At 43.8% G+C, this 25571-nt stretch overlaps 1 protein-coding gene across 2 annotated transcripts in view; it reads right to left on the minus strand.

The window, feature by feature from the left end:
• Nucleotides 1-25571, minus strand: part of NEGR1 (neuronal growth regulator 1) — a 213426-nt gene that overhangs the window by 32468 nt on the left and 155387 nt on the right. For both annotated transcript variants that reach the window (XM_027694428.1, XM_027694429.1), the window contains exons 5-6: nt 19174-19294; nt 13950-14101 (exon numbers count right to left, since the gene is read on the minus strand). In XM_027694428.1, the coding sequence (XP_027550229.1) occupies nt 13950-14101; nt 19174-19294 (273 nt within the window). The remainder of the gene's footprint in view (nt 1-13949; nt 14102-19173; nt 19295-25571) is intronic.

A 25571-nucleotide genomic window follows, 5' to 3' on the forward strand; every position in this document is an offset into this window, starting at 1 on the left:
GTCACTTGTGTCAGGAGAGCAAAATGAATTAATTCATTAATTGCAAAGAAACGATGGGTTTGGGTAGTTTGAATATATGAAGGTGACGTGCGGTAGCAGTGAGCAGCTCTGCCTTTCCTCCAGAGCACCACACATATCCAAAGAGTCCAGGGACACACAGCTTCATGGAATATCCCAAGTTGGAAGGGACCCACAAGGATCATCAAGTCCAACCCCTGTCTCTGCACAAGACACCCCAAAAATCCCATCCTGTCCCTGAGAGTATCATCCAAATGCTCCTCAAGCTCTGTCAGCCTTGGGGCTGTGACCACTGCCCTGGGGAGCCTGTTCAGTGCTCGACCACTCCCTGAGGGAAGAACCTTTTTCCTGATATCCAACCAAACCCTCCCCTGGCACACCTCCAGCCGTTCCCTTGGGTCCTGTCCACGCTCACAGGGAGCAGAGATCAGAGCTGCCGCTCATGAAGAACCTGACTTATTCTACATAAGGCAACATAAGGATTATTTTTTCCAAAGAAACTGAGGCCTGTTCAGATGCAGATTTCTAACACCCTCAGTTTCCCTCCCAGGAACACTTGTTGCAGTTCATGAAATATAACAATATAACAATAACTTCCACAAAGACAACCTCAAACAACACTTTCGCATTCTGAGAAGAAACATCAAATGGGCTTGTTTGAAATCAAATCCAAAAGCATTTCTCCCCACACTGTGTATCCAGTTACACGAAACTGTCAAGTATTATCAAAAATAAAAGATAATAAAAGGCACAACCAATTTGCAGCCTCTGTCAGGACCTGTGTTTATGAAACAATCCACCTGGTTTACAATATCTCTCCTATAATGAGTGTCAGAAAAGCACCACTGAGGATGTGATTTATGACATTCCCTTCCCCTGCACACCTGAAGCATTTCAATTCCTCAGTGAGCGGCTACAGCCAGACCCCCAGTCGACTATCTGCCCAAAAGCAAAGGCAATCCATTGTTTTAACAACCATCAGTTAAGGGAAATCTTCTGAAAGTTTCCTGTTGTCCCCTAAGCTGTCCCTGTGTTGCCTGGCCACCCATTTCGGCTTGTGTGTTGTGCTTTGCCCATCCATCCATCCATGGAAGCCTGTGCCATGGTCAACTCTACCTGACTTCCAGGCTCTCTGCAGAGCAAAGAGCGCCCCAGTGTCCAGGGATGATCCAGCCACACAGAAGAACCTGCAATGGAGACTCTTGTAAAAGAAAAAGCCTGTAGTTGTGGCTGCTCCATCCCTGGAATTTTCAAGGCCAGGCTGGATGGGGCTTGGAGCAATCCAGACTAGTAGAAGGTGTCCCTGCCCATGGCAGGAGGTGGGACTGGATGAGCTTTGAGATCCCTCCCAACATAAACCACTCTGAGATTAAAATAAATTGCACGCTTTTAATTGAAATGAATAGAGAGAAGGAATGTTTCATGGAAGAGAAAAAAGAACATTTTAGAGGTTTTCTGAAAGTCATCTCTAAAGGCTTGATCACCCCTTCCCAGCCTGCTGCTCTTCTACACCAACACATCAGACCTGCATAACCAAATAGCAGAACGGACAAAGGAACAGCCAGGACAGACCATCAGCTGCCAGGGCTGGACACGACCTTCCTTGATGGCAAAGGTCTGAGGAGGCTGGTCGTGACTCTGCCCCTTCCCTGGTGCCATGTCACCCGTGGGCTCTCTGTGCCTTGGGCAACAAAACCATGGGAAGCAAGTTGAGAAATCCATTGAATTTCTATTTTCAATCAACATTTGAAGTATGTCTACATCATCAAAGTGACATGAAAGATAATGTTTTTACTTAGTTGTTCAAGTTATAGAATTATAAAGCATATACAATATTTGCTCACTGGTCCTTATTCCCTATTTCAGACTTTTCCAGGGAAAACTTCTGCTTTAATGATTTTTACAGCTGTTGAGACCATAGCACAATGAAGAAAAGTGACAAAGTCGTCTGTGTCCTTTGAGCTTGGTCTTTCATTCATATGTATAAATAGGAAGCTCATGAATAATGCAGCTCTGGAAATCTGTGAGGATTTCTGCTGCTCAGGAACACATGATTAGCATTGCTCTGACTCCCAGTAATTATATTCTTGTTCTCAGAGGTCATTCTTCAAATCTGCACAACTGTCTCTGTATTTCTGGAAGTAAATAAGGCAAAATATCCTTTAGAGATCCAATAGGGAGACACCTGTGAAGGTGTAAGTCCTGGTACACAAGAGACACCTTTCTGCCTGGTCCCCTCTCACAACTCAGAGAAGGCATGTGGGGTTGGGAGTCCCACATCCCATGGGACACAGGAAAAGTCACAACAGAAGCAGTGGGACAGGCAACTCAGAGAATCCCAGACTGGTTTGGGTTGGGAGGGACCTTAAAGCTCATCCAGTCCCACCCCCTGCTATGGGCAGGGACATCTTCCACTATCCCAGGTTGCTCCCCATTCAACCTCGCCTTGGACGCTTCCAAGGATGGGGCAGCCACAGCTTCCCTGGGCAACCTGTGCCAGGGCCTCACCACCCTCACAGGGAGGAATTCCTTCCAATATCCCTCTGGCACTGGGATGCCATCACCCCACTTATCAGAAAACAGTGGAATCTGCCTGAGTTTCAACAGAGCAAGAAACTGGACACATGGAGAGATCTGGGAATACTTCAGACTATCTTCAGGTACCAAACTGGTAACATCCGTAGTGGATTTATAGCCCAACAGATGGTACCTGTGCTGGTGGGTCTGTTACAACTTGAGGCAGCCCATGAAGATGCTCCCCCTGACCAAGGGAACATGGGTTCCTGATCCAACCCCTCCAGGTTAAATTCCTGTAGGGTGAAAGCCTTCTCCCGCTGCTCGCAGCTCTGGGAATACAGGCATAGGACAAAAGTCTCATTCTCATTTACAGACTTTAGTACCTGATCTATGCATTACCACCGTGTTTAGAACAAGCAGCCCATCCCTGCATCCTTGCATGTATAGAACATATGCCCAGAGGAACTGGATGCTCTTCAACTGCTCTGATATTTGCTTTCACTGGCACAGCAATTTGTGAGTAAGTTATTTAATAATTACTGTGTAATTATAGCTCTGCTGATCCCTGACGAACCAAAATCCACAGACAATGCCTATCAAATGAATCATTACAAGCCTCTAGAAATTACATGGTGAGATGTGCCCATGTCACAGTGAAATTCATAAAATGTCTACAATTCCCATAAAAGGAGATTAATTAAGATGGAGTTAGAGTTTAAGAAGGACCACATTATCCTGCCCCTCTGCTCAGCCCTGTGAGGCACATGTGGAGTGCTGTGTCTGGTTCTGGGCTCCTCATGACAGGAGGGACATGGAGCTCCTGGAGAGGGTCCAGCTTTGCAGTAAGGTGTTCTCTGAAACAGCAGAAAGGGAATTTTACATGAGAGCTACCTCTTCTTTTGGGACTTTTTTTTTTTTTGTGTAGAGCAGACCTGTGACTTTTGGTCCATCTCTGTGACACTGAGGACAAATCCCTTCAATAAACTCACCAAGTTTAATTGCCAAAATAATTTTGACTGCTTGCCCCTGTGCCAGGGTCTCACCACCCTCACGGGAAAAATTCCTTCCCAATATCCCATCTAACTTGCCCTCTGGCAGCAGTAAGCCATTCCTCCTAGCCCTTCCCTCCAGCCCTTGTCCAAAGTCCCTCTCCTGCTTCCTTGGAGCCCCTTTAGGCACCAGAAGGGGCTCTGAGATCTTTCCAGAGCCTTCTCTTCTTCAGGCTGAACACCCCAAACTCTCCCACCCTGTCAGCACAGCAGAGGTGCAGATGTGCTAAGACGAAGTATTTGTATGTCCAAGAAAAGTCCCAGGCAAAAATTTCATGTAAATTGGGGAGCAATAGTTTCAGTCTTTGGCCTGGGAATTGTATTTAAAGCAGTGCAAGCTTCCAGGGTATTTTTTATAGCAGCTGTTGACAAAGACCATGAGGAGCTGAACCACCTTCTCACTCACATTGACTGGTGTGTTCTGACCACAATGATCTGCTCAAGCTGCACAGCCAGTGAGGGAACAATATTTACAGAGCCCTGGAGCAGCTTCAGCAAGTGCTGGTTGAGAGTAAACACTGAAAGGTCAAGAATCAGCCTTTCATTTACAAACAGAAATGGTCTGGCTGCCAAATTTCTTGAGCAGGAGAACCACTGTGTGCTGGATGTGGGACACACTGCAATTCTGACAGGATGGGGACAAGCAGTGCAGGGCAACTTTCATCCTTTTTTTCACATGGCATCCTAATTTAGAAATCTGCATCAAGGGAAAGCACTTTGTTATTTTATGAAACCATAGTTGGATCCTGACTCTGGAGTTGGTTTTTCCCTTCTGACAGATCTTTTCCCATGTTCTTGCAGCACTCTGGACAGCTAAGCAACAGCATCAGCAAAGGGGCTGGTACTGATGGACATTTTATTGACTAACTTAAAGCTCCTACATAAGGATATGCCTTGGCCTACGGTGCAGTTACTCCATGAGATTTGTTCCTTTTCTCCTCACATCCCCAGTAATTTAAATATTTTCTTCTTTTTCTTGGAATCTAATTTTAAGTGAATAAATTAACAGGATTTAAATGATCCAGTTCTCAAGTTTGTGTTTTATTTTTGAATAAAATTAGTAAATCTAAATCTAAAATATGAATACCTTTTAAAAGGCCAATCTATAAGTAAAGCTCTATACAGTAACAGCCCCACAGTAAAATTTAGGATATTGTTGTAGGTGCTTCATAGCAGAAAGTTTAAAAGTCAAGAAATCAGCTTTAATACCTGTGATAATATATTGGGGGAAAAAGAAAGTTTCTGAAAAATTCATCATAGGCCTTTCTGTCTGAATAGTTCTGATATCATAAGGAATATCTGATGGTAACTCTTTTCACTGAAGGTTTGGAAAAGCCCAGAGAAGTGGAAGATTTTATACTCAATTTATTATTACAAATCCAGCCAAAATCTCAACATATAAACCTGGAGGTGGAATTAAGGATAACATTAAATGAGCTCTTGATTTCAGAGGCTTGTTGAGATACCTCAGCATTTTGTTACTCATGTGGTTCAGTACAGAGGTTAATTAGTGCTTATGGTGTAGGCTCACTGGAAAAGCTCTTGTTTTTAAACCTCTGAGGCTATTTTTAGCTTTCTTGTAGCCAAAAATTAATTATTTTTTTTCCCTTACTCTTTTTCTTCAGCTCACAGACTGTCCAGACCTCATACTGTCAGACTAAGAACATGTAGCAGCTCTCAGGAAAATGTAATGGGAGCTGTTGAGACCATCTCTATCTATTTTTTGTGAATCTCTATATTAGAAGGCACTTGACTCAAAAGGAGCACACACACTTTATAGATAAAGGTTTCAAACAAGTGCTTTTGTTAACTAACCTAGAATTTATTTGATAAATTATCTCAGTTGTGGCATTTTCCAACCTGTTGGACTATTTGCTTAAATGCTGAAGTCTTGGGTGTAAAATCCATTCTCTGATCTTCCTGGAAACTCTGGATGTCCTTGATCAATAGCTCATTCCTTTCTAAAGCCCCGTGAGCTTTGGTCTCAACAACTTGTTACAAAAATAAGTTCTACACTTAATAATCTTTTAATGAAGAAGTGCTTTGCATTAACTTTAAAATTTGCCACTGATTAGTGTAAGTGAATCTCTCTCGGGTTTATGAGAAAACTTTCTAATACACCTTTTCTACACTCGCCAATATTTCAATAACCTCTTTTCCTGTAGAAGATAGAAAGTAATCATCTTTAATCTTTTGACTTGGGAATTTCTTCATCCTTTGTTTCCAAACACACCTTTAGGAACCTCTGCCCTCCATTCTGCCAAAGTTTTGAGGCTAAGGCTGAAGTCTGTGTTTCAGCCTGAGCCATAAAATATATTTATAGTGCTATTTTTAGCACTTCTGGTTTCTATCCCATTTGTTACACAAGGTATTCTTTGGATTTTCAGTTTTGCTAAAAAGTTTTCTACCCTGTGAAAAGAAACTCAAGTTCAAGAGAGCTCTGACCACTGGTGCTCCTCCCCCTGACGAGGGCAGGGGTAGGTAATTAAATTCCATGGATGACCTTGAATGTTTTAGTCATTGTTTGGCCAATGCTCTGAGGGACAGGGTGGGATTGTTGGGGTGTCCTGTGCAGGGGTAGCAGAGTTGGAGTTTGATAATACTGGGTCCCTTCCAACTCAGGATGTTCTATGATTCTAGGATTCTATGATGACTGACTGATACTTGAGACGAAGCTTTGGACATACTTCAACCTCTCTGATTTATCCAGTTTCATAAGAATATATGGTTAAACCTTGTGGGCTGTTGTTATAATTGCAAAATTCGAGAGTAAAACCACAAACGTAACAAAACAGAACATCAGGAAACTTCAGTAAGGATCCAGAGCAAAGATCCCCAGGGTTTTAGTTTGATTTTCCCCCCTCAAACACAGATATCCTCTCAGATCTTTAAATGTTCTGCTAAATGTCAAGGAGAAACACGTTACTGGCCTCACTCAAACGGGTTATTTCTACCTCATCCCATCTCAGTCACTTATTGTCATATAATTCATAATAAAGTTCAAGCTGCAAAAGGGATTTAGAGAAAATTTCTTCATAACTCTCCATAATTGTTACCTGGAGCAGCCGTTGGCATCCATATGGAAGAATCTCAAACCCAACATTTAACAGAATTATTACGACTTACATGAATGGAAGATTTGGCCATTTATCTTATTCTGTGTGAATATATGAATTTAAGGTGCTGGGTTTTTAACTCTGTTGGGCTCCTTGTCTCAGCAATATGTTATGAAATTAGTCCCCCAGGTGCACTTGTGATGTGAAGAAAGCTCCCTGCTTTGGCTGAGCTGCTCAGCTGCATCGTATGCCTTTGTTCCACTCTGTGTGAGAGCAGGGAGAGAAAAAAGGTTTTCACTCTGTGAATCCCATTGGGGATGGTTGGAAGTTTTCAGAGTTGTTTTCCACTGGGAACGTGACCACCCAGTTAAAATGCCCTAGATGAATACACCTTGATCTTTGAGAAGGGTCCCCAAGGAACCAGTTCCCAGATTTATAACCCAGCTCCTCTAATGCCCTGGATTTCAACCCACTGCTCAGGAGCTGGGTGTCCATCTCCTCCTTTCCATGATGGATCACCTATTCTGCAGCAGCTGGTCCTATTAGTCCAACTTGGATGTGGAAAGCAAAGCCAAGGCCTAAGACCAGAAATACCACCAGTGAAGACAAAGGCCACACAGAGGGAAGGAAAAAACCCTTCAGATTGTAAGGGAAGAGGTAAACCAGGAACCTCCTGAGCTTCTAGTTGGGACAATGCACCAGACAAAGATGTGGCTTGGCTTTATGAAGGGTGCACAAGAAACTCCACAGATGTGTCCTGGGTGTCCCATGACACCGATCAGAAGCCAGAATAAAAGCTCGATGGCTCCGATGTGTGACCACCCCTTCACAAAGTACTTGGAATTTCCTAGAATGGATTTCACATCTGTTCCCTGTCCATCAACCCTCCAAAGATGTGTAGAGAGAAACCTTCCCATCAGGCTAAGCAGGAGCTGGATGAGATCAGGACAATGACTGCATCTCTGACGGCAGGACTGAAAGGGATACAAAGAGAAATTAGGTCCGTGGCCCCAGTTCTCTGCACAGTGATGTCTACAGGAGACTTTGGGCTGATCCAGACCTTATTAAATCAATAACTGTCTTTTGAGTGACTGCAGCAGGCTTTGAGTGGGCTCCTAATGAGCACAGGAATTTTCATTTTAATTTTTATGTGTGTGTGTATATATATATATATATATATATATATATATATATATATATATATATATACACACTTTTAAAATAATTTTATTTTATGCAGACCAGCCTGCCTGGCTGAGACAGAACTATGCAAATTGAAGTTTAATTTGCTTTGCAGGCTGGTACTTGAGAGACAAAATAGCAAAAATCTTACTTAGGTAATTGGACAACAGCTGAAACTGTGGACACAAAGGGAATTCCCCTGGAGAGAATATTTCTTCTCAAAATGTCAGATTTGGTGGGCGAAGCAAAGCTATTGAGCTAAAACTGAGCGGAAACCCGTCATGTATCCAAATACACTAAAACCTGATTTCTCAGTCAATAAGATGAAACTGCTGAGTTTAATGATGATATTGAAATATATGAATAGAGATGACTCAAGCACTGTAATTAAATTTATATAAATTACTGATAAACCTGCCCACACACAGCCTGGATGACACTGGAAAACTCCCGCAGGAGTCCAGAGGTCAGTGCTGGGAGAGGGGAGCATGGCCAGGGATGGAGCCCAAACTTTGTCTGCATCAAGAGACTTATTCCAGGCAGAATCAAAGAATCACAGAATATGCTGAGTTGGAAGGGACCCATGAGAATTGAGTCGGAAAATGTTTGGTTTAAATACAAAGAAAAAGTTACCAAAGGAGGGAAAAACTTATTTATAATATGACCATAATAGTGGAGGGTTGCTATGGATCATAGGAAGCAAGTCCAACAACTGCCAGGAGTGAGGATCAGCATCATGACTGTGCCCTTGTTCAGGCAGAATCATTAAGGTCGGAAAAGACCTCTAAGATAATTGCGTCCATGACTGAGGAGATCTCTGAAATCCCCTTAAGTCTAGTCTGTCATTGATTGTCAGGACCAGGCACAGCAGGAGGCACTGCTGGAAATCACCCATGGGAAATGGTTGTCTGTCCCCTTATTTAGGAGATGTGTCATTGCAAGGCCATGACACCCCTTTGCAGAGCCCCTTGATCCCTCTGCATCGCTGATGTTCCAGCAGACACAGCCGATACCACACCAACTGTTCACAGTGCCATGGAGGAATGTGCATCCTATTACAGGTTGCGTGCAATTCCTAATGAGTTCATTTAAATTTTTGGAAGAATATTAATTTTATTTACATTTCCAGTATGAAACCCGATGTATTAAAAATACGAATCCAGCAGTTTAATTAGGAATCTCTATGTAGGAACCAGTACACAAGGCAATCAGCACGTAAACTGAGGGCACGGTCTGGCGCTCCCAGCACGCAGGAATGTTGGAGACAAGATTATAAGTGTGTTGCACCAACCATGAGCTCACAGTCGGATGCTTCCTCAGTAAAGCAGTTGTGTTCAGCTGCAGTAATTAAATTAGTACAGAAAATAGTACCGCATCTCTTGCACACCTTGCCAGGCTCCTTCTCCTTCCAAATGTCCCTCTTGAACTTTTGGGCAGCTATTCCCCACTATTTACATTTTTTGCACAATTACTAGCAATATATCTCAGATTTCTGTATAAACCTGGACATGAGTAATACCTTTGCATTATACAACCAGCCATGGAAAGAAGTAATTCCTTTGGCAGCTATTAGTAATGGACATGGATGTTTCCTCTGGATTGCAAATTTTCTTAGGAAATGTGCCCCTTACCAGTCAAATTATTTGTAGGATTCTTAAAAATATTAGGGAAGGTGCTCTTTAGAACATAAAAATAATACCTTTACTTAAGAATACACACGCACACATCTAATAGAGGAGTAATGATTATTTTAATTTTTTGCAAGGTGAATCCAGACTTGTGGGTAATGTGTCTTCAGGGGACACACAGAGACCACATGTCACAGTGAATTTAAGGCCCCTATGAACTCTCTGAGGTAGGTTTATAGTTTCTATAGATGTACAGATTAAATCTACAGATTTAATGCCCTCCATCTGCCAGGCCTGCCGAGGTGTGGAGTGGCACTGCACCCCTGACAGAACCAGGATACCAAACTGCTGCACCCTAGGACCTGGAACAGACTGGAACTCCGGTGCTGCAGAGCTGAGCTGAACCCTGTGCCATGCCTGACCTGGGATCTCCACCATTCACAGGTGCTTGTGGTGGCAGCATCTCACCCCACATCCCACTGTGGGGAGCAGGGGCTAAGATCCACCTTCATCCTCGTCACAGAAAGGGAGGAAAAACCTTCTGCCACAACTCAGCTGTGGTAAGAGAAAGGAAATTCACCAACAGCTGTGGCCTCCAGTCAGGAGAGCACGAGGACAGGAGACACCTGTGGAAGGATGTGGCTGCTTTAGCAGCAATAGACCCATCTCAGTTTTGGCTGCTTGAGAAAAACGCCAGAATAAACCTTTGGTTGCCAATGGTTAATGACAATTCCTCTCCTCACAATGGCCTTGCAAATCTGTCTGTAGGAAAATACCTTTTGTCTTGAGTTAAGATTGCACTAATTTAAAAGCCAAATGTACTTAATTAAAAAGGGCTATTCCATCGCTCCCCGCTGCCTCCTCACCCCTGGAGAGGGAACCTCTTGCCCCGGGTCTATGCTGTAAAGCCTCATCTCCTGGGTTTAATGAATCAGCAAATTCAAACTTTATTTACAGGAAAGGACTATATTTTTCTTCTTCTTAAGTATCAGAAATTCTGGGAACAGCCAGCGTAGGCAGTGCTAAATATCTGATCAATTAGGCCCAGAGATGCCAGTGTGGGACTGTCCAAACACGCCTCCCGTGGATGCTCCGGGGGGATCACGCACTTCAAACGCTTCCCCAGAAAACCCAATGCAGTTGGATGATCCAGAGGACTCAGCCATGAATAATTAGCAAATTGCCATTCATTATTCACTTTTTGGAACCACTGCTTCTCTGCATTTTCCCCGCAAGGCTCCGACTTTCTCTTTTACAGCTGCTGCATTTATTATTAATAGCTGGATCTTAGACATGGCCAACAAGTCCTCAGTTAGGGAGATGATAAATTCCGGTATGTTCTTGGGATCTGGGATGTTCATAACTCCCCAGACACGAGGTTCTTCTGCAAACTGATCTGGCTGTCTGTCCCCAGGACAGAAGCAGCTCTGAGTGTCCCTGCTGGGTGTCTTCTGGCCCTGGGGACTAGCCAAACCCCAGACAGGTTCTCCTCCTGCCTCATCACCCCACGGGCACTGTCTGGGACAGCTCCATTAACTTCCCATCTCCTTGGTTCAGTCCATGTCCCAGACACACAAAGTCAGCTTGTACCTTGTCCTGACATCCCCTAACCTGCTTCATGACTTTCTGTTAGCTCAAGGTTGCCTTGATGGATCACAGAAACCCAGAGCCTCTCCATAGTAGATGAAATAATCCTTGTTCTGGTATCCTGGAGTTTTATATCTGCATTGAATTCAGACACCAGTAATGGAGAACAGGCTTAGTCCTGTCCCTGAGAAAGGTCCCCAGCTGTGCACAGCTTCTGTGTCATTTATGTATTATAGGGGGATGTGCAAAGAAAAAAATACAGATTTTCTAACTGTGCTACACACATTATTATTAAAAACCCCAACCTAAGAGCAGAAAGAAGCAGCCAACTGGCAAGTTCCCAGAGATGCTGCACAAGGTGCTGATTGATACCAGAGGGGTGCTCTGTGCTCAGGGTCGAAGCTCAGGTATCCACACTCAAGGGTTCAAGTGCTCCAGCTGTAGGGTTGTGACAACCTCTCCCATGTCTTTGCACACCTGTGGTGGTTTTCCACAGGACAGCAGCGGGATGTGTGGTGGGGGTCCCAAATCACTGCACCAGGGATGTTATTCCAACCATTCCACATAAAATCACAGAACCACAGAACACATGAGTTGGAAGGGACTCACAAGGATCATCTAGTCCAACCCTTAGCCCTGCCCAGGACCATCCCCAAGAGTCACACCAGGTGCCCCAGAGGATCATCCAAACACTCCCTGAGCTCTGGCAGCCTTGGTGCTGTGACCACTGCCCTGGGGAGCCTGTTCAGTGCCCAACCACCCTCTGGGGGAAGAATCTTTTCCGAAGATCCAGCTTAAACCTTCACTGACTCAACTTCAGGACATTCTCTTGGGCTCTGCCACTGGTGCCCGTAGAGCAGAGATCAGTGCCTGTCCAAGGAAGCTGTAACTGCAATGAGGTCTCCCCTCAGTCTCCTCCAGCCTAACAGACCAAGTGCCCTCAGCTGCTCCTCACATGGCTCCCCTCAGGGCCCTTCCCCATCTCCATTGCCCTCCATTGGACACTCTCTAATCGCTTCATATCTTTCTTATATTGTGGTGCCCAAAAGTGCACCTCAGTTTTGCATCTCCCAATGCATCTCCCCCGTGCAATTACAGACTAAAACACACACTGAAATAAATCATAAACTCTAATTTTTAACACTTTTTTTCAAGTAACATGATGATCAAATTACATTTAACCCTACATTTGACTACTGAATGTTGCAACCAGCCAGGAAGTGCTCCCAGTTCCTTCGCACATACCTGAACCAGCACATATGTTCTGCTATCGTTGCCAAAAAAATTAAATGTAAGTACAGCTTCACAAGGGAAAATTCTCTCTGAAGGATTAAGGAATTCACATTTAACAAGTTGCTACCCTGTGATTTTTTTTTTGTAGTTATAATATTCCTAGATAAGATTAATGTAAATTATCAGCAACGAAAAACTCCACCAAATTATTTTCATTCCCAACCAAATCTAGATCACCACCTTCAGAAATCTCTCCTTTTTTGACTATATTAAAAAAAAAACCATAGTATAAAATAAGACATTTCATCTTGGTCTTTCAGTCAAACCTCTGAGCCAACATCATCCCCCATTTCCTTCTTGAGGTCAGGATCAGACCCAGATTTCAGCATTTTCTCTCAGACCATTCTGCTTCACACGTCCCATCTCTTTCATGATGGAGAACATTTATTTTTATGATTTGTAACAAGGTACTTGGTACTTATATGACATTTTCAACCTCTGCATCCCAAAGTGCTTTTTAAGGATGGCCCCTCACAATATAAGACTGATAATATCCTGGCAGCAGCTCAGAGAGAGATTCAGCTCTGCTCTGTTCAAATGAAGCCAGACCTTCATTTTCCCTTCTCTGAATTGCAAATACACCAAATTCCATCTCCTTCTGGCATAATATTCCTTTGTTTTCACTTGCATTTTCTGTTTAAAGTAAGTGCAATGTCGTTCCCCCTTTGTTAATGATTCCTCAAATATTAAATATATGGCAGCCAAGGCTCTGTGCTGTTTTCTGCCTATTACAGCTCTTCTGCAGAAATTTAGAATAACCTGACAATACACATCATACAGGGAATATGTTCAGAAGGAAGTTTCATGGCTAGAAGGCAATAACTGTAGGATTTAAGTAACTGAAAATGTACATTTTTGCTCAGTAAGGAGTATCTTTATGTGGAAAAAAACATGTAGGATATATTCTGAGTTTTGTCTTTCAGTTTTATTCACTATCAGAACAGATAGTTCAGCACCAGAGTTCAACTCCAAATATCTTTGGATGCCATTAGCAGAAGGCTAAATATTCAACAAAGTGAAACACTACCAATTCACAGATAAAAATACCTTCCAAACAGGATATCTGAGACCCATTTTAGGCAACCTCCATGCTGATAATTGTGATGCTTTGCCTCTTACAATGCTTATTGTCTTTTCCAAAAGATTCCACCTCAAGTCCTCTGAGACGCTCCTGTACCAGAGGCCAATGACCAACAAACCGAGCTGTGAGCAGAGCTCTAGCACATCCCAGTTCTTCAGCTCAGGATACTCCTTGTTGGAAATCCTTGTGGAAAGTTCTAACCTTTGTTTACAGTGGTACCTTAGGGATCTGTCATTGCCCTTCTGAGCAGAAAGATGTTGCTGTGCCAATTCTGCCTCTACCCCACGATGGCGGGTTGGGTTTAGCTGTGAGTTTTTTGGTAGATCTATAACTCATCGATATCCCCAAAACTTGCCACCACTTTCAGAGCAGAAACCCTCCTGCGGCACGGGATAATCAACCAGGTGCATCATTTCCAGTATTGAGGAACGCAATGGTATTTAGAGGGGAGAAAAACACATGGCTACTTTTTGGCTTTTGAATCCATGTCTGTGTAAAAAACACCCATGAACACTGGCCACATGTCCACGTTACTTACGGTTGAGAGGCAGGCTGGCATTGGTCGTCCCTAGCTTGTTGGCAGCGACACATGTATAGTTGCCAAAGTGCTCTTCTGTCACATTGGTAACAGTAAGAAGTGATCTTGTACTATAATTTTTAATAGTGATTCCTTGTTGACCATTGATCAGTCTAGAAGGCAAAAAGAAAATGTCTATAACTCATATACCATAACCAAGATTTTCTTTTTTTATATCTCTTTATTTTTCTTGTTTTACAGACACCACTGGCATTACCATCAGCTCTTTGCAAGCTGCCAGTGTCATCTGCTGAGCAAAACTCCCACATCGGAGAGGCCACATGCAATGCTGGTGCTGGGTGTATTGAGGGAAAGAGTTGCTCCCTGTGTGTCCTATAGCTGAAAGAAAATAAAGACCCACATCCCCTCCTGCCTTGCCAGAGTGTGGGATAGAAACTCTCAGATGGAGAGCTTAGATTGTGAATTGGGAAAATCCAACTGAAAACTGAAATATCCTCTTTGGGGCAGAGAAGTATTATGGTAAGTCTTTAAAAGAGTGTTTTTCAGACTCCGGAGTTTGTTGTCTCCTTTCTCACCGCCAGCTGATGATAGGTGAGGATTAGGAGCCAGAAATGTGACTGTGGGATTGTGACCACAGTTTGTTTTACAGGGCTGCAAATTAGACTTGCAATTAGGAACATGTGCTGAGTCAGAAACCTGGGCAGGAACCAGGGAACCAAGCGCAGGAAAAAGTCAAATCAGGGCTCTTTTCACCCAACTTCAAGCTTCCTACCCCAAATTTAACAGGAACCGTGGAAGTGTTTTGGTATTGCTCCCAAAGCCATGTCAGAATCATCGCTGGTGCACCGAGGCAAAGCCAGATGACCAACTTAAATGGTGTTGTTATAGGCAAACCACGTCTGATCAAACAAGGAGATGAAAAGGGTAACCACGTTATTAAAAAACTCGCTAGGTTATTACTCTTAATTCCTTATATTTCCCATCAGGAGTAGAGTTTTGGATTAAGAATACAATTTTTGTCTGCTATATTGGAAGATATAATGGTATATCCTGGGAATTAAGGCAATCTTCTACCTTTCTGTCTAAAAACCTTCACAAACTTGTCATTAATTGCAGTTCTGCATGTTGTGGGTTGAACACTCATCATTATGTGAGTGCCTCTCTTCCCACTGTATCACTACAGGCTGCTCACTCATGGGGACTTCTTTTCCCTGTGCAGCTTGTGTTGGTGGAGGGGACTCTGCTCCTCCAGCCCATGGTTGGGGGAAGGACATGGCACAATCCATGGACACACAGGGTTTTGCATGAAATATAAAAGAAATGGGATTGAAGTGCCTGGTTTGGGGTGAACACTGCAGTTGGAAGATTCATCTCTTCCTGTGCAAGGCAGAGGTTTGTCCATTCAGCCTATGCACATGGATGTTCTTCTAAACCCACCAATGTCCCTTTGCTACCTGCCTCTCATGCAGACAATCTCAAGAGCCTCCTTCACTCTCAAACCCACCCATCACACTGTGGTTCACACACAGTGACAGTGGGAGGGCAGGAGCTGCAGCCATGGTCACCATCCCTTCCTGCTGCCTTCCAGGGTTTGATCCCTGCCCCTCTCCCAGGGAAACCTGGGGTACTGGAATCACAGCTCCTTGTCCACCTATGGCTTGTTCTTTGTTGGGAGGGTGGTAAGGCTCTGGCACAGGTTGCCCAGAGAAGCTGTGGCTGCCCCATCCCTGGAAGTGTCCAAGGCCAAGTTGGATGGGGCTTGGAGCAACCTGGTCTAGTGGAAGGTGTCCCTACCCACAGCAGGGGGTGGGATGAAATGAGTTTTGAGGTCTCTCCTAACCCAAACCAGTCTGGGATTCCATGGTTCCTACCTGTTCTTTCCAAGCCACCTCCACCCCTTTGGCCCATAACCACAATTTGAACTACAGCATCTCTATTTTATAGTTGTAAGGTTTAACTCATTGTCCAGAAAACATTGCAGGGGTGGGAATTTTGCTGTCCCCATGCCCTGTCAGGGGTGACATTTGCCTCAAAAAATAACTGTGTCTGCTTGTTCTGACCTGCTGCCTCCCCAGGCTGCCAAGAGGATGAGATCTGTGGGTGCCAGCTCAGAGCCTCTTACTCCTGCCCCTCCTTCCTCTCCCACTTCTCCCACATCACCGTCCCTCCATGTCCCTGCTGGAAGTGGCTGATGCTGGTGGCCAGGACTGGAGGTTCTGGAGTAAATGAAACTGAGTAGATGTGCATATCAATAAGCCAGGCAATTAATGGAGCGAGGAGCTGGCATTAGTTTGCATAAACTCAGCAGTTCCGAGGGTTTCCATTTGCAGTTGTGAGAAGCAGATGCTTTTACTTTTAAATTAATTGCTCCCGTGTGCTGCTCAGCTTCGTTTATTGACTGAACACACATTTATCACTCGTCTGGGTTTCACCAAGTTCTTTCCTAGCCTGGAACAGCATTTTAAGTTGTGTGCAGCCACCCCACGTGTTTCTTCACCTTTCTTCTTTGCATCAGTTAGAAAAGGAAGAGTGATTTCCTTTTTATTCCAGAGATTACTCCCACACATCCAGAGCTCATGCATCAGTGCCAGCCCCCAGGGGGTACCTGCCTTTGGTTTCAAATTTGAATACTTTCACCTTATTATAATATATTAAGCCCCTATAATGAGTTTTGTTATTTCAAATGTGTGTCTTGTTTGCTTTGAGAAGGAAAAGGGAATTAATATTTTAATATTTTATTTAGGTGACTTTTGGGCTTCTTCCCTGTGGCTGTTTAATGTCTGAGATCTAATTTCTGTGTAACCCTAAACATAACACACTGAACAGACGTGGATTTTGGAGTTGGCACAGTGAAGTCATTCTCCTCTCCACAGGGAATCCTGCTACAATTTTAGAAGCCACACACATTTATAAAGCCCCATCCCTGGAAGTGTCCAAGGCTAGGTTGGACAGGGCTTGGAGCAACCTAGTCTAGTGGAAAGTGCCCCTGCCCATGGCGAGGGTGGGACTGAACGGGTTTAAGATCCCTTCCAACCCAAACCAATGACAATTTTAAGATGCTTTTACTAACTTCTCCCCCAGATTTTCTGTCTCTTCCCAGCTCACCCCACCTTGGGCACCAGCACCTATAGAAAGTTATTGAACAGCAGCCCTTGGGAACTCAGTGACGAGGCAGAATTAGCCTCTCTGCCTCAAAGACTAATATTTTTAACTTAATGTAGTCTGTTACAGCATTTATGCTTAGCTTTAATGGCTCTTTTATGAGAAGATGATCCCTTGAGTCTGGAAATGGTGGGTTTGGATTTACATTAATCTAAGTAACAACAATACAGTTTACAGGCCCAAAAGGCTTGTTTCAGACACTGAACATACACTTAGAGTTTCAGATGTCCAAAAACACAAGTCCCAGTCCAAGAGTATCTGAAGCAAATGGGATTCTCTCTATTCTGTTAACAGAAAATCCAGCAGGGTGTGCACTCCCAGGGGATGAATGTAGTCTTGGAGTACAGCTGCAAATTATCTGCCCGATAATGTAGATGCTACTCTGAGCTACCTCTGAGAGCTTTGCATTAAACCAGTGACTGAGCTGCCCAAGGCTCATCTTGTGGTGGCTGCCCATCATCCAGAGGGAAAGGGGATATACTGAAGGAAAAAACAGCGTGTATGGATTTCCTTCCTTCCTGCAAGTGAAGGGGTTTCAGAGATCCCCAGAACCTTTGTAGCCATCTGCCAACAACAGTTCATGGAATATCTTGAGTTGGAAGGGACCCACAAGAATCACTAAAGTTCAACTCCTAAAAAGGATGGAGTGCTAGATTTAACACAGCATTTGAGCAGCAAAACCCAACAGGACAGTACTGTTCTTGCTGAGGTGAAACACCAACTGAAACTGAGACAGAAGCACAACTCTGGTGTCCTGAAATGCTCTGCTTCATTTTTCCTGCTGCTGCCTTGGCACTGAGTGCACTCATGGGAAAGGAATTCGGTCAGTGTTATAAATAGAAAGGTGATTAGCATGCTGGAAAGGGCTGATTGAATCCAGAGTGCTAAAACTGCGCTGAAATATTTCCTACACAAAATATATTCCTGCTGCAACTCCCCCCAGGATAAGCACAACACAACGGGCATCTCTGCAAACAGGATGCAGCTGAATTTCACCAACAGAGGAAAACCAGTTCCTGTCACATAAAGGTCAGGTTTTAGAGAATGTTTTAGGATAGGGTGAAGTGCAAAGCTATGACTGCTCAGCAAAGTGAAGAGGGAGGAGGAGCAGCTCCTGCTGAGGGAGGGGAGCAGCTGAGAAACGAGCTGACAGATGGCTTTCTGTAAAAAAGGGTCATTAATATTCTCCTGTCAGCTCCCAGGTTTAGGGGGATGTTTGAGCTGAGAAACCCAACACTTGGAAGCTGGGAAGTTCCAAAAGCTTGACACTAAGTTACAAGGGACAATATCCACTTGCTTTTGCACCGACATGAGAACGTACCAGAAATAAGCTCTTAGGCAAGCCAAGAGCTGAAAAACCCAATATCCCATTAAAAATGGAAAATATCTACCTGTTTAATGAGCTGGTTTTAAAATAAAGCTGACTCTACAGAGATTCCTGTTACCATTCCATAACACTAATGACCTGGAAGTGAAGCTGGCTGCAAACAAACCCTAGAATCAATTTCTAGGGTTCAAGCAAGGAGCACTCCCTGGATCCACTCTTGGATGCAGTGACCTGCAGAGCTCTGTGGAATACAGACCCATGGTCTAGACCACCAGTGGCACAACTGGGTGAAAATCCATACACAGGAAGATTTGGTTGAAAGTCTTGCTCATGAAACAACCTCTCCACCCCAAAACCCACAGCAGGAAACCTGGGAAGATGAATTAAAAAAAAAAAAATCCTTTTAGTAGCTTTTTCAGTGCTTTTTTTTATTATACTTAAGAGGCTGTAATTACTAAAGCACATTTGAATGTTAGGCTTGTTATTGCAATTATCACTCTCAGAGCCCAGCACAGCCTGTGTCCAGAGCAGGAAATACAACCATGAGGAGACTGAGCTGCTCCCCCAGAACTGCACAGCCAACGCTTCCAGGTACCCGCTGCTGGAGCTCAGCATTGATTGCAGGCCAAGCTGCTGGACTTGTCACCATGGGGACAACCCCAGCCTGGCAGCTCCTCTCTCTTCCACCCTGGTCCCCACGGGCAGGCGACAGCCCCGGCAGCACCGGCTACTTACTTCCTCTCTCCTTTGTACCACTCAAAGTTCGGGGCAGGAACTCCTGCACCTTCGCACCGTATCAGGCCGTTCCCTCCAAGCACCACACCGCTGGATTTAAGTTCCTGAATTGTGGGGGCAACTGAAAGAAAAGAATTGTAAAATGGATGTTGGCATCTGGACACGCAGATCATTCAGTGCCGCTGCTCCTCGGCGCGCTCGGCCTGGCGCGAGTGGTATCCAGCTTGGTTCACATTCAACCACGTTTGCTTCCAGAAGAGTCAAAATTACCCCACACCGCAGATTCTGAGATCTGTCCTATGTGTTTGGTGTAAAAACACAACTGAGACATGGAGAGATATCAATCCAATCCTGAAAAAAAGCTGGTTGTCCAACAGTTACTCAGTGTAAACCACAACTGTAAGCATTAGTGTCATACAAGATGCATGTAAATCCTGGGAATTGGAAAGAAGCACATGAAACCCCAACACTGGTGCACTGAGAGGCTCCCACTGGGCTCAGCCGAGAACCCCCTGGCACTGGGGGGGTACAGCAGTGCCGAGGCAGTGCCCAGGCCACAGGGTCCCCAGTTCCAGCAGCTCTTACATCCTGCATCATGACACCTGCAAACAGCACATAAACCCTGGAGCTCAGGTGGCCTTTGAGTTCTTGCTTTGCATATTTAAGAAATAAACCTTCAAGATGATAACCCACACATCAATCTCAGAGAACAGTGACTTTCCCAGCATTGCACTGGATATAGCATTGTTTTAGTAAATGTATTTTGTCTTTTTAAATAGTAAACACTGTAAATAGTAATGAACATTTTGAGCTTAGAACCACAGATACAAATAAAGATAAAAAGCCATTGTCAGGTTTTCCAGTTGCCAGCAAAAGGCAACAGTGAGCTGAAAATAAAACACAGCAAATTCCTCAGGAAAGAGATTATCAAAGGGAACAACTGCCTCCCCCCTGGAATTTCTTTTATGTTTTCTAGTTTGATACAATAATTTATGTGCATCATCAAAACACTATAAAAAACAAACCACAGAACTTATAAATAAAAATCTGTTTACTTTTTCCCAAGCAGTTTTCCAGATGTTGCTTCAAGGTGTTTATGTTCATGTGGAGCTCTGACTGCCTCACGTCTGCTTTCTGCACCATCTCACCCACCGTTCATTGTCTGTGTTGTCGTGGTGCATCCCCACCCCACCTTCAGACCTGACCTCAGAAGCTCCTGATAAACCTTGACAGAACCATCTGAGTGCTGAAACATCCCTTGACTGTCCCAGTGGAGCCTGAGACACTCCCTGATCCCACCAGGAGCTCATGCATGGTACAGGTGGGAACACTCAGAACCAACACAGGGGAATTTTCCATAGGTGCCTTTACACATCTGGAAACAGAAGCACACAGGGCTTTAACAGCGTGCATGGGAATTGATTCTGGGATGAATGTTCCTGTCCCAAATCCAGAGTTAAGGCATTTTTATAATTACAGCAAACCTATGGAATCGCTTTGTAAATGTTAAAGTGCTCAGTGATTCAGTGCTGCTAAACCCTTTGGCAGCATTATCTTTGCACCCATACCCTTTGCACTCCCTTTTGCATTCCCAGCTTCTGTGTAAGTCATTCCAAATGGCTTCTGATCTGACCTTCCCGTGTGTGCTTCAACATGGGCAGTAACAGAGCAACTCTTGACACCCAACTCTGTAAAGTCACATTTCACAAATTCAAATTAATCCTGCTTTCGCCAATACCTTTGATGGTGTTTCTTTAAACAGTCAAACCCCTCATTTCTGACACAATTTAAGAGATCTGAATATTTTACACAAACCTGCCACTAAAGAAGCATCAGGTCTATGACAAAACAGTGATAGGCAGGTTCCCTCATCACACACCTGATGATTACAACAAACCAACCCAGAAACTCATTAACTTTCAACTGGTAACATTCAAATTTCCAGGAGATAATAAGTGTTTAAACAATTTGCAGGACTACTTCTGCATAATGTGCATAGGATAAAACACAGATTGGTTTTGTTAATCCATAAAAATAACAGGGATATGTAAAGCGTTCCCGCTTCTTCACTCAAGTCGTATGACAGATGTGACCACTGGAAGAGCGAATAAGAGACAAGAAAAGGCCTGAGTCGTGTACAAAGGTTTTTTTTCTAAAATATACCACCTTCATGCTACCTCTGGGGTCTACTCACCTTTTGCTTGGTGTTTTGTGTGGTTTTTAGGGATTTTTTTGCTTTGGATGCTTTTTACATAATGCAGAACATCACTGACAATATGTTTTAAAATGAAATGATGCATAAAAATGTACAGCTTGCTGCTCCTTCTTCAGGCAGGAGCCCCAGGCCCTGTGCTCCCATTGCAGCTGGGAAGGGATTACAGCCGCATCCCAGCTATAAGCAACGATTCCAGGCTTTGCTATCTGGTGAGGTTTCTGTTTGGAAACTACTGGAAAATTTCTGAAGAGGGAGTTTTCTTAGATCTCCCTTTCAGAAGGATTTCAGATTCTGTTTCTTCAGAATTAGAATTAAAACCAATGTTCCCTGCTCCAGGAAATCCCTAGTTAATACAGGTATGGAAACACAACCCAGGGATTGCTTGGAGCCACCATTCTCTAGCACTGTCAGGTTATTTTATTGTTTTTAGTCTGATGCAGGTGTGTTCCTGGACCACTGATTAGTAATGAGTTGAGCCAAAAATCCACCAGACCCACCTGCTGCCATGGGGGTGGGAGACTGAGATACTCCAGCTGAAATCACACACCTAAAACCTGCTGCTCTCACTGCCAAGGTCTGCTTTGGAAAGGGAAGAGACAAACTCCTGGGAGAGATTCTCAGATCATCACTATTATATATATATATTTTAGTGTAGTTTTTTTACGCAGTCAGAAAGACTCATTTTTGAGGAGATATTTGGGAGCTGATTTTATTGCTGTCAGTCAAGCTGCAGCTGTTGGCATCCTCTGAGGTGTGGGACAGGTGAGGCTCCAGCTGCAGTCTTCTCTCCAACTCCTACAACTAATGCCTTCACTGGGTTTCCCCTCCACAAGTTCTGTGGGAAGAGATTCCCGTTGTGTTTCAGACACAGCCTTGTGCCTGAGCCCTTCACTATAAATAATAATAAACAAGCCAGCAAGAAAGTAACACATTGTCTCAAAGGTACAGAGCATCAGGAGAGAGGGAAACCTGGCAGAGGCTGCAGAAGGAGGGAAGGGGTGAAGCCCCTGCTGAGTTCCCAAGGTGGGGATTATCCCAGACAAGTCAAATTGAACAGTGATGTTAACAAGAAAAGCTCATGCAAGACTAATAATTTTAAAGGTATTTGTCATTTTTATATCTCCTAAATAATGGTTATATAAAATAATAGAGAAAAGAATATGATTACTACAAATCTGTCAGCAGCACTGGGCTTCTGTGGCTCATGTTTGTAGGTTTAGTCTCCCTCAGTGGATCCTTGTTTAATCCTCTCCCATGGTTCAGCCCTGTGGAGAAAGGTTCTTAAAACAAATGCCTAATTTCTGACTTGGAAATACATTACTGGAACTTATTTAATATCCATTTCTCAAATCTATGTGAGTGCTTTGCTGGGAAAGGTTATTTGGAGAGGGTGTCAGAGCTGTGGCTTCACTGGAGCTTCACCAACACCCTTCACGTCTGTCCCTGTGTGAGGTGGCTCAGGAGGGAAGGCTGGGCTTGAGCCAAAATACATATTTATTATTCCCCAGAAATACATATTTATGTATCCCCACATGAGGGATCTGTCATAAGAAGTGTGTGAGTGAGGAGTTGGACCCAACAGGCACTGGAGGCAATGCCAGATGTCCCCAGGCTCGCCTGGGGTTTGGTGTCATTGCGTGGGGCCCGTGCAGGTCTCACCCTACAAAGTCCAGTGTGCAAGGCCAGGCTGGACAGGGCTTGGAGCAACCTGGTCTAGTGGAAGGTGTCCCTGCCCGTGGCAGGGAGTGGGACAAGATGAGCTTAAAGGTCCCTCCCAACCCAAACCTTTCTATGATTCTGATTCTGCACGTCTTTGTTCCCCAACACCTTCGCGTGACTCAGGCGTTTGTGCTGGAAAACCAAATTTTACAACTTCAGTTCCATCCAGAAATGACTCAAAGTCCTGCTGAATCTGGTCCCCTTCCAGGTAGTTTCATTTTGCTTTTAAATGCCTAAGGCAACAGTTAAAACAATCCCTATCATTCACAGGCACAGGGAACATGCTAAAACTCCAGCTAGAGCAGGTTTCCCCTTTTTACATTTTAATGAGCATTGGGACTTTTATGCACATTAGTTATGTTGCCCTAATTACTCATTATAATTCTAATGTGCATTTTATATTTAATTACAATGCTTATAAAGATTTGGTATGGACAGTAAATTATTATAACTAGCATGTGCATAATGATTACGAGCTGAATTTATTAACTTTTACGCGAGCATTCAGGGTTGGCAACTTTCAATTTCACCTTTGTAAGCACCCATATTGTCTGATTAAACTAACATTTTTGTGGCATTAATTGTAAATGTCAAAAAAAAGAAAGTCTTTTATTTTCCTAGTTTTCATCAGCTTTTAATTTGGTATCCTAATGTCAGCTTTTGTTAGTAAAATTGCTTTCCAGAGTGTTAAGATAAAAACTTAGGTAAGAGAACAGGTTTTGAGATCTGTTTTTCTGCTCAGAAAACCAGATATCAGCAATATTCAAATATATTCATTTAGATATATGTACACACATAGTGTTTTACCAATACAGTAACAAGTCTTTACAAGAGAAACAGTATTACTCGTGCTTTAGATAATTAAGATGGGCTTTTGACAATCTAGATTGTTTAATTTTGCTAATTTATTCTGAGCATCAGTCCTATCTATTCCCAAAATAATGGAATGGTTTAATAAATGGCTCTTCCCGTCAGAAACTTTGGTTCTGTGCAGAAACATTTGAGAGACATGCCTGTAACAACCACTAGGCTCAGCAACTAACAGGCTTATTTATTCCATCTTTTCTTGACGACTTATCAAAACACACAGATTCAGTGGGATCTTCACTTGTACATGCACATAAATTTTATATGCAAATGTACGAGATATCAGTGAGAATGCAGTTCTATATGTAACCCAGCATCTCTTACGTGCTTTTCATGGAATCCTGGAATGGTTTGGGTTGGAAAGAACCTTAAAGCTTATCCAGTTCTATCTCCTGCCATGGGCAGGGAAACCTTCCACTATCCCAGGTTGCTCCAAACCCCGTTCAACCTGGCCTTGGACACTTCCAGGGATGGGGCAGCCACAGCCTCTCTGGGCAACCTGTGCCAGGGCCTCACCATCCTCACAGAGAATGACTTCTTCCCAATCTCAGACCCAAATCTCTCTCTTTTTCAGCTTTCCCTTTCCCATTTAGGATTTCCCTTTACAAGCACTATACTCTAGATGTCAGTTAAACAATTGTGTAAATACCTTGCACTGTCGGGAATCGAGTGGATTCTCCAGCACTCTCTGTGTGGGATCTGCCTTGTCTCAGGGTATATAAATTTCCCAAAACATGTCCCTCCCTCAGCTCCATCTAATAGATTGCATTATAACCATCCAAATCCCCGGCTGCTGTGCAATTTATGGGTTGGAATATAAAACCTCCTGGAGTTGAGAGAAAACTTAAAATCCACGAGTAATTGTTACGTGGGAGGAAAACATAAAAATCAGCAACACAAAATAATACTTAATAAATAATAGTCTGGCAGACAGGAAATCTTAATAACATGTTTTACAGGTATTTAAGGGATAAAAAAAAGAAGAGAAAGAAACTTAATGAAACCTCCCAAAACCAGCAAAGCAAACAAAGACCTCAAGGGAGCTGGAGAAGAAAGGCAAGTTAGAACTGCTTTGTTTCTCTGTCCATTGGGTTTTATCTCACTGCTTCATCTATTTAATCCTTCTATTTTCCAACTAAGTGTTTTTCTCCTCATATTCCCTTGAATGCAGCTCTGTAAATGTATTTTTATCCCCTATTAAAGGAGTTGCTCTAGCGTGGGAACACAAACCCTTTCCTTGAGCAGCATCCAAGGACGGGTGAGCAGCTCCAGCCATGAACTGTTCCTCAGGTAACCTGGGATCCCTGCGCACATTATATGGACAAATATTTGTGTGTGAGCATGGACACATTGAACCCCTTTGGCCACAGACCTGTCTGGAAGCAGCCCCTGGCCCCTGGGGGGGGATGCTCCCCTGCTCCCTTCAGCTGTGTCAGGGGAGGGTGAGTGGTAATGCCAACGTGTGCGTGGGCACTAAAGGGGAAAAATGAGAATCCACATCCTGAAGTGGTACTGAGGAGCAAGGAGGAGGGAGGGGGATGCTGTCATACAGCTGGTGCCAATCCAGAAGGAAGAGCTGGCCGGGAGCCTGGGTGTG

The sequence above is a fragment of the Neopelma chrysocephalum genome, unplaced genomic scaffold (assembly GCF_003984885.1).
Source record: "Neopelma chrysocephalum unplaced genomic scaffold, ASM398488v2 Primary Assembly neopelma1_97, whole genome shotgun sequence".
Classification (NCBI taxonomy): domain Eukaryota; kingdom Metazoa; phylum Chordata; class Aves; order Passeriformes; family Pipridae; genus Neopelma; species Neopelma chrysocephalum.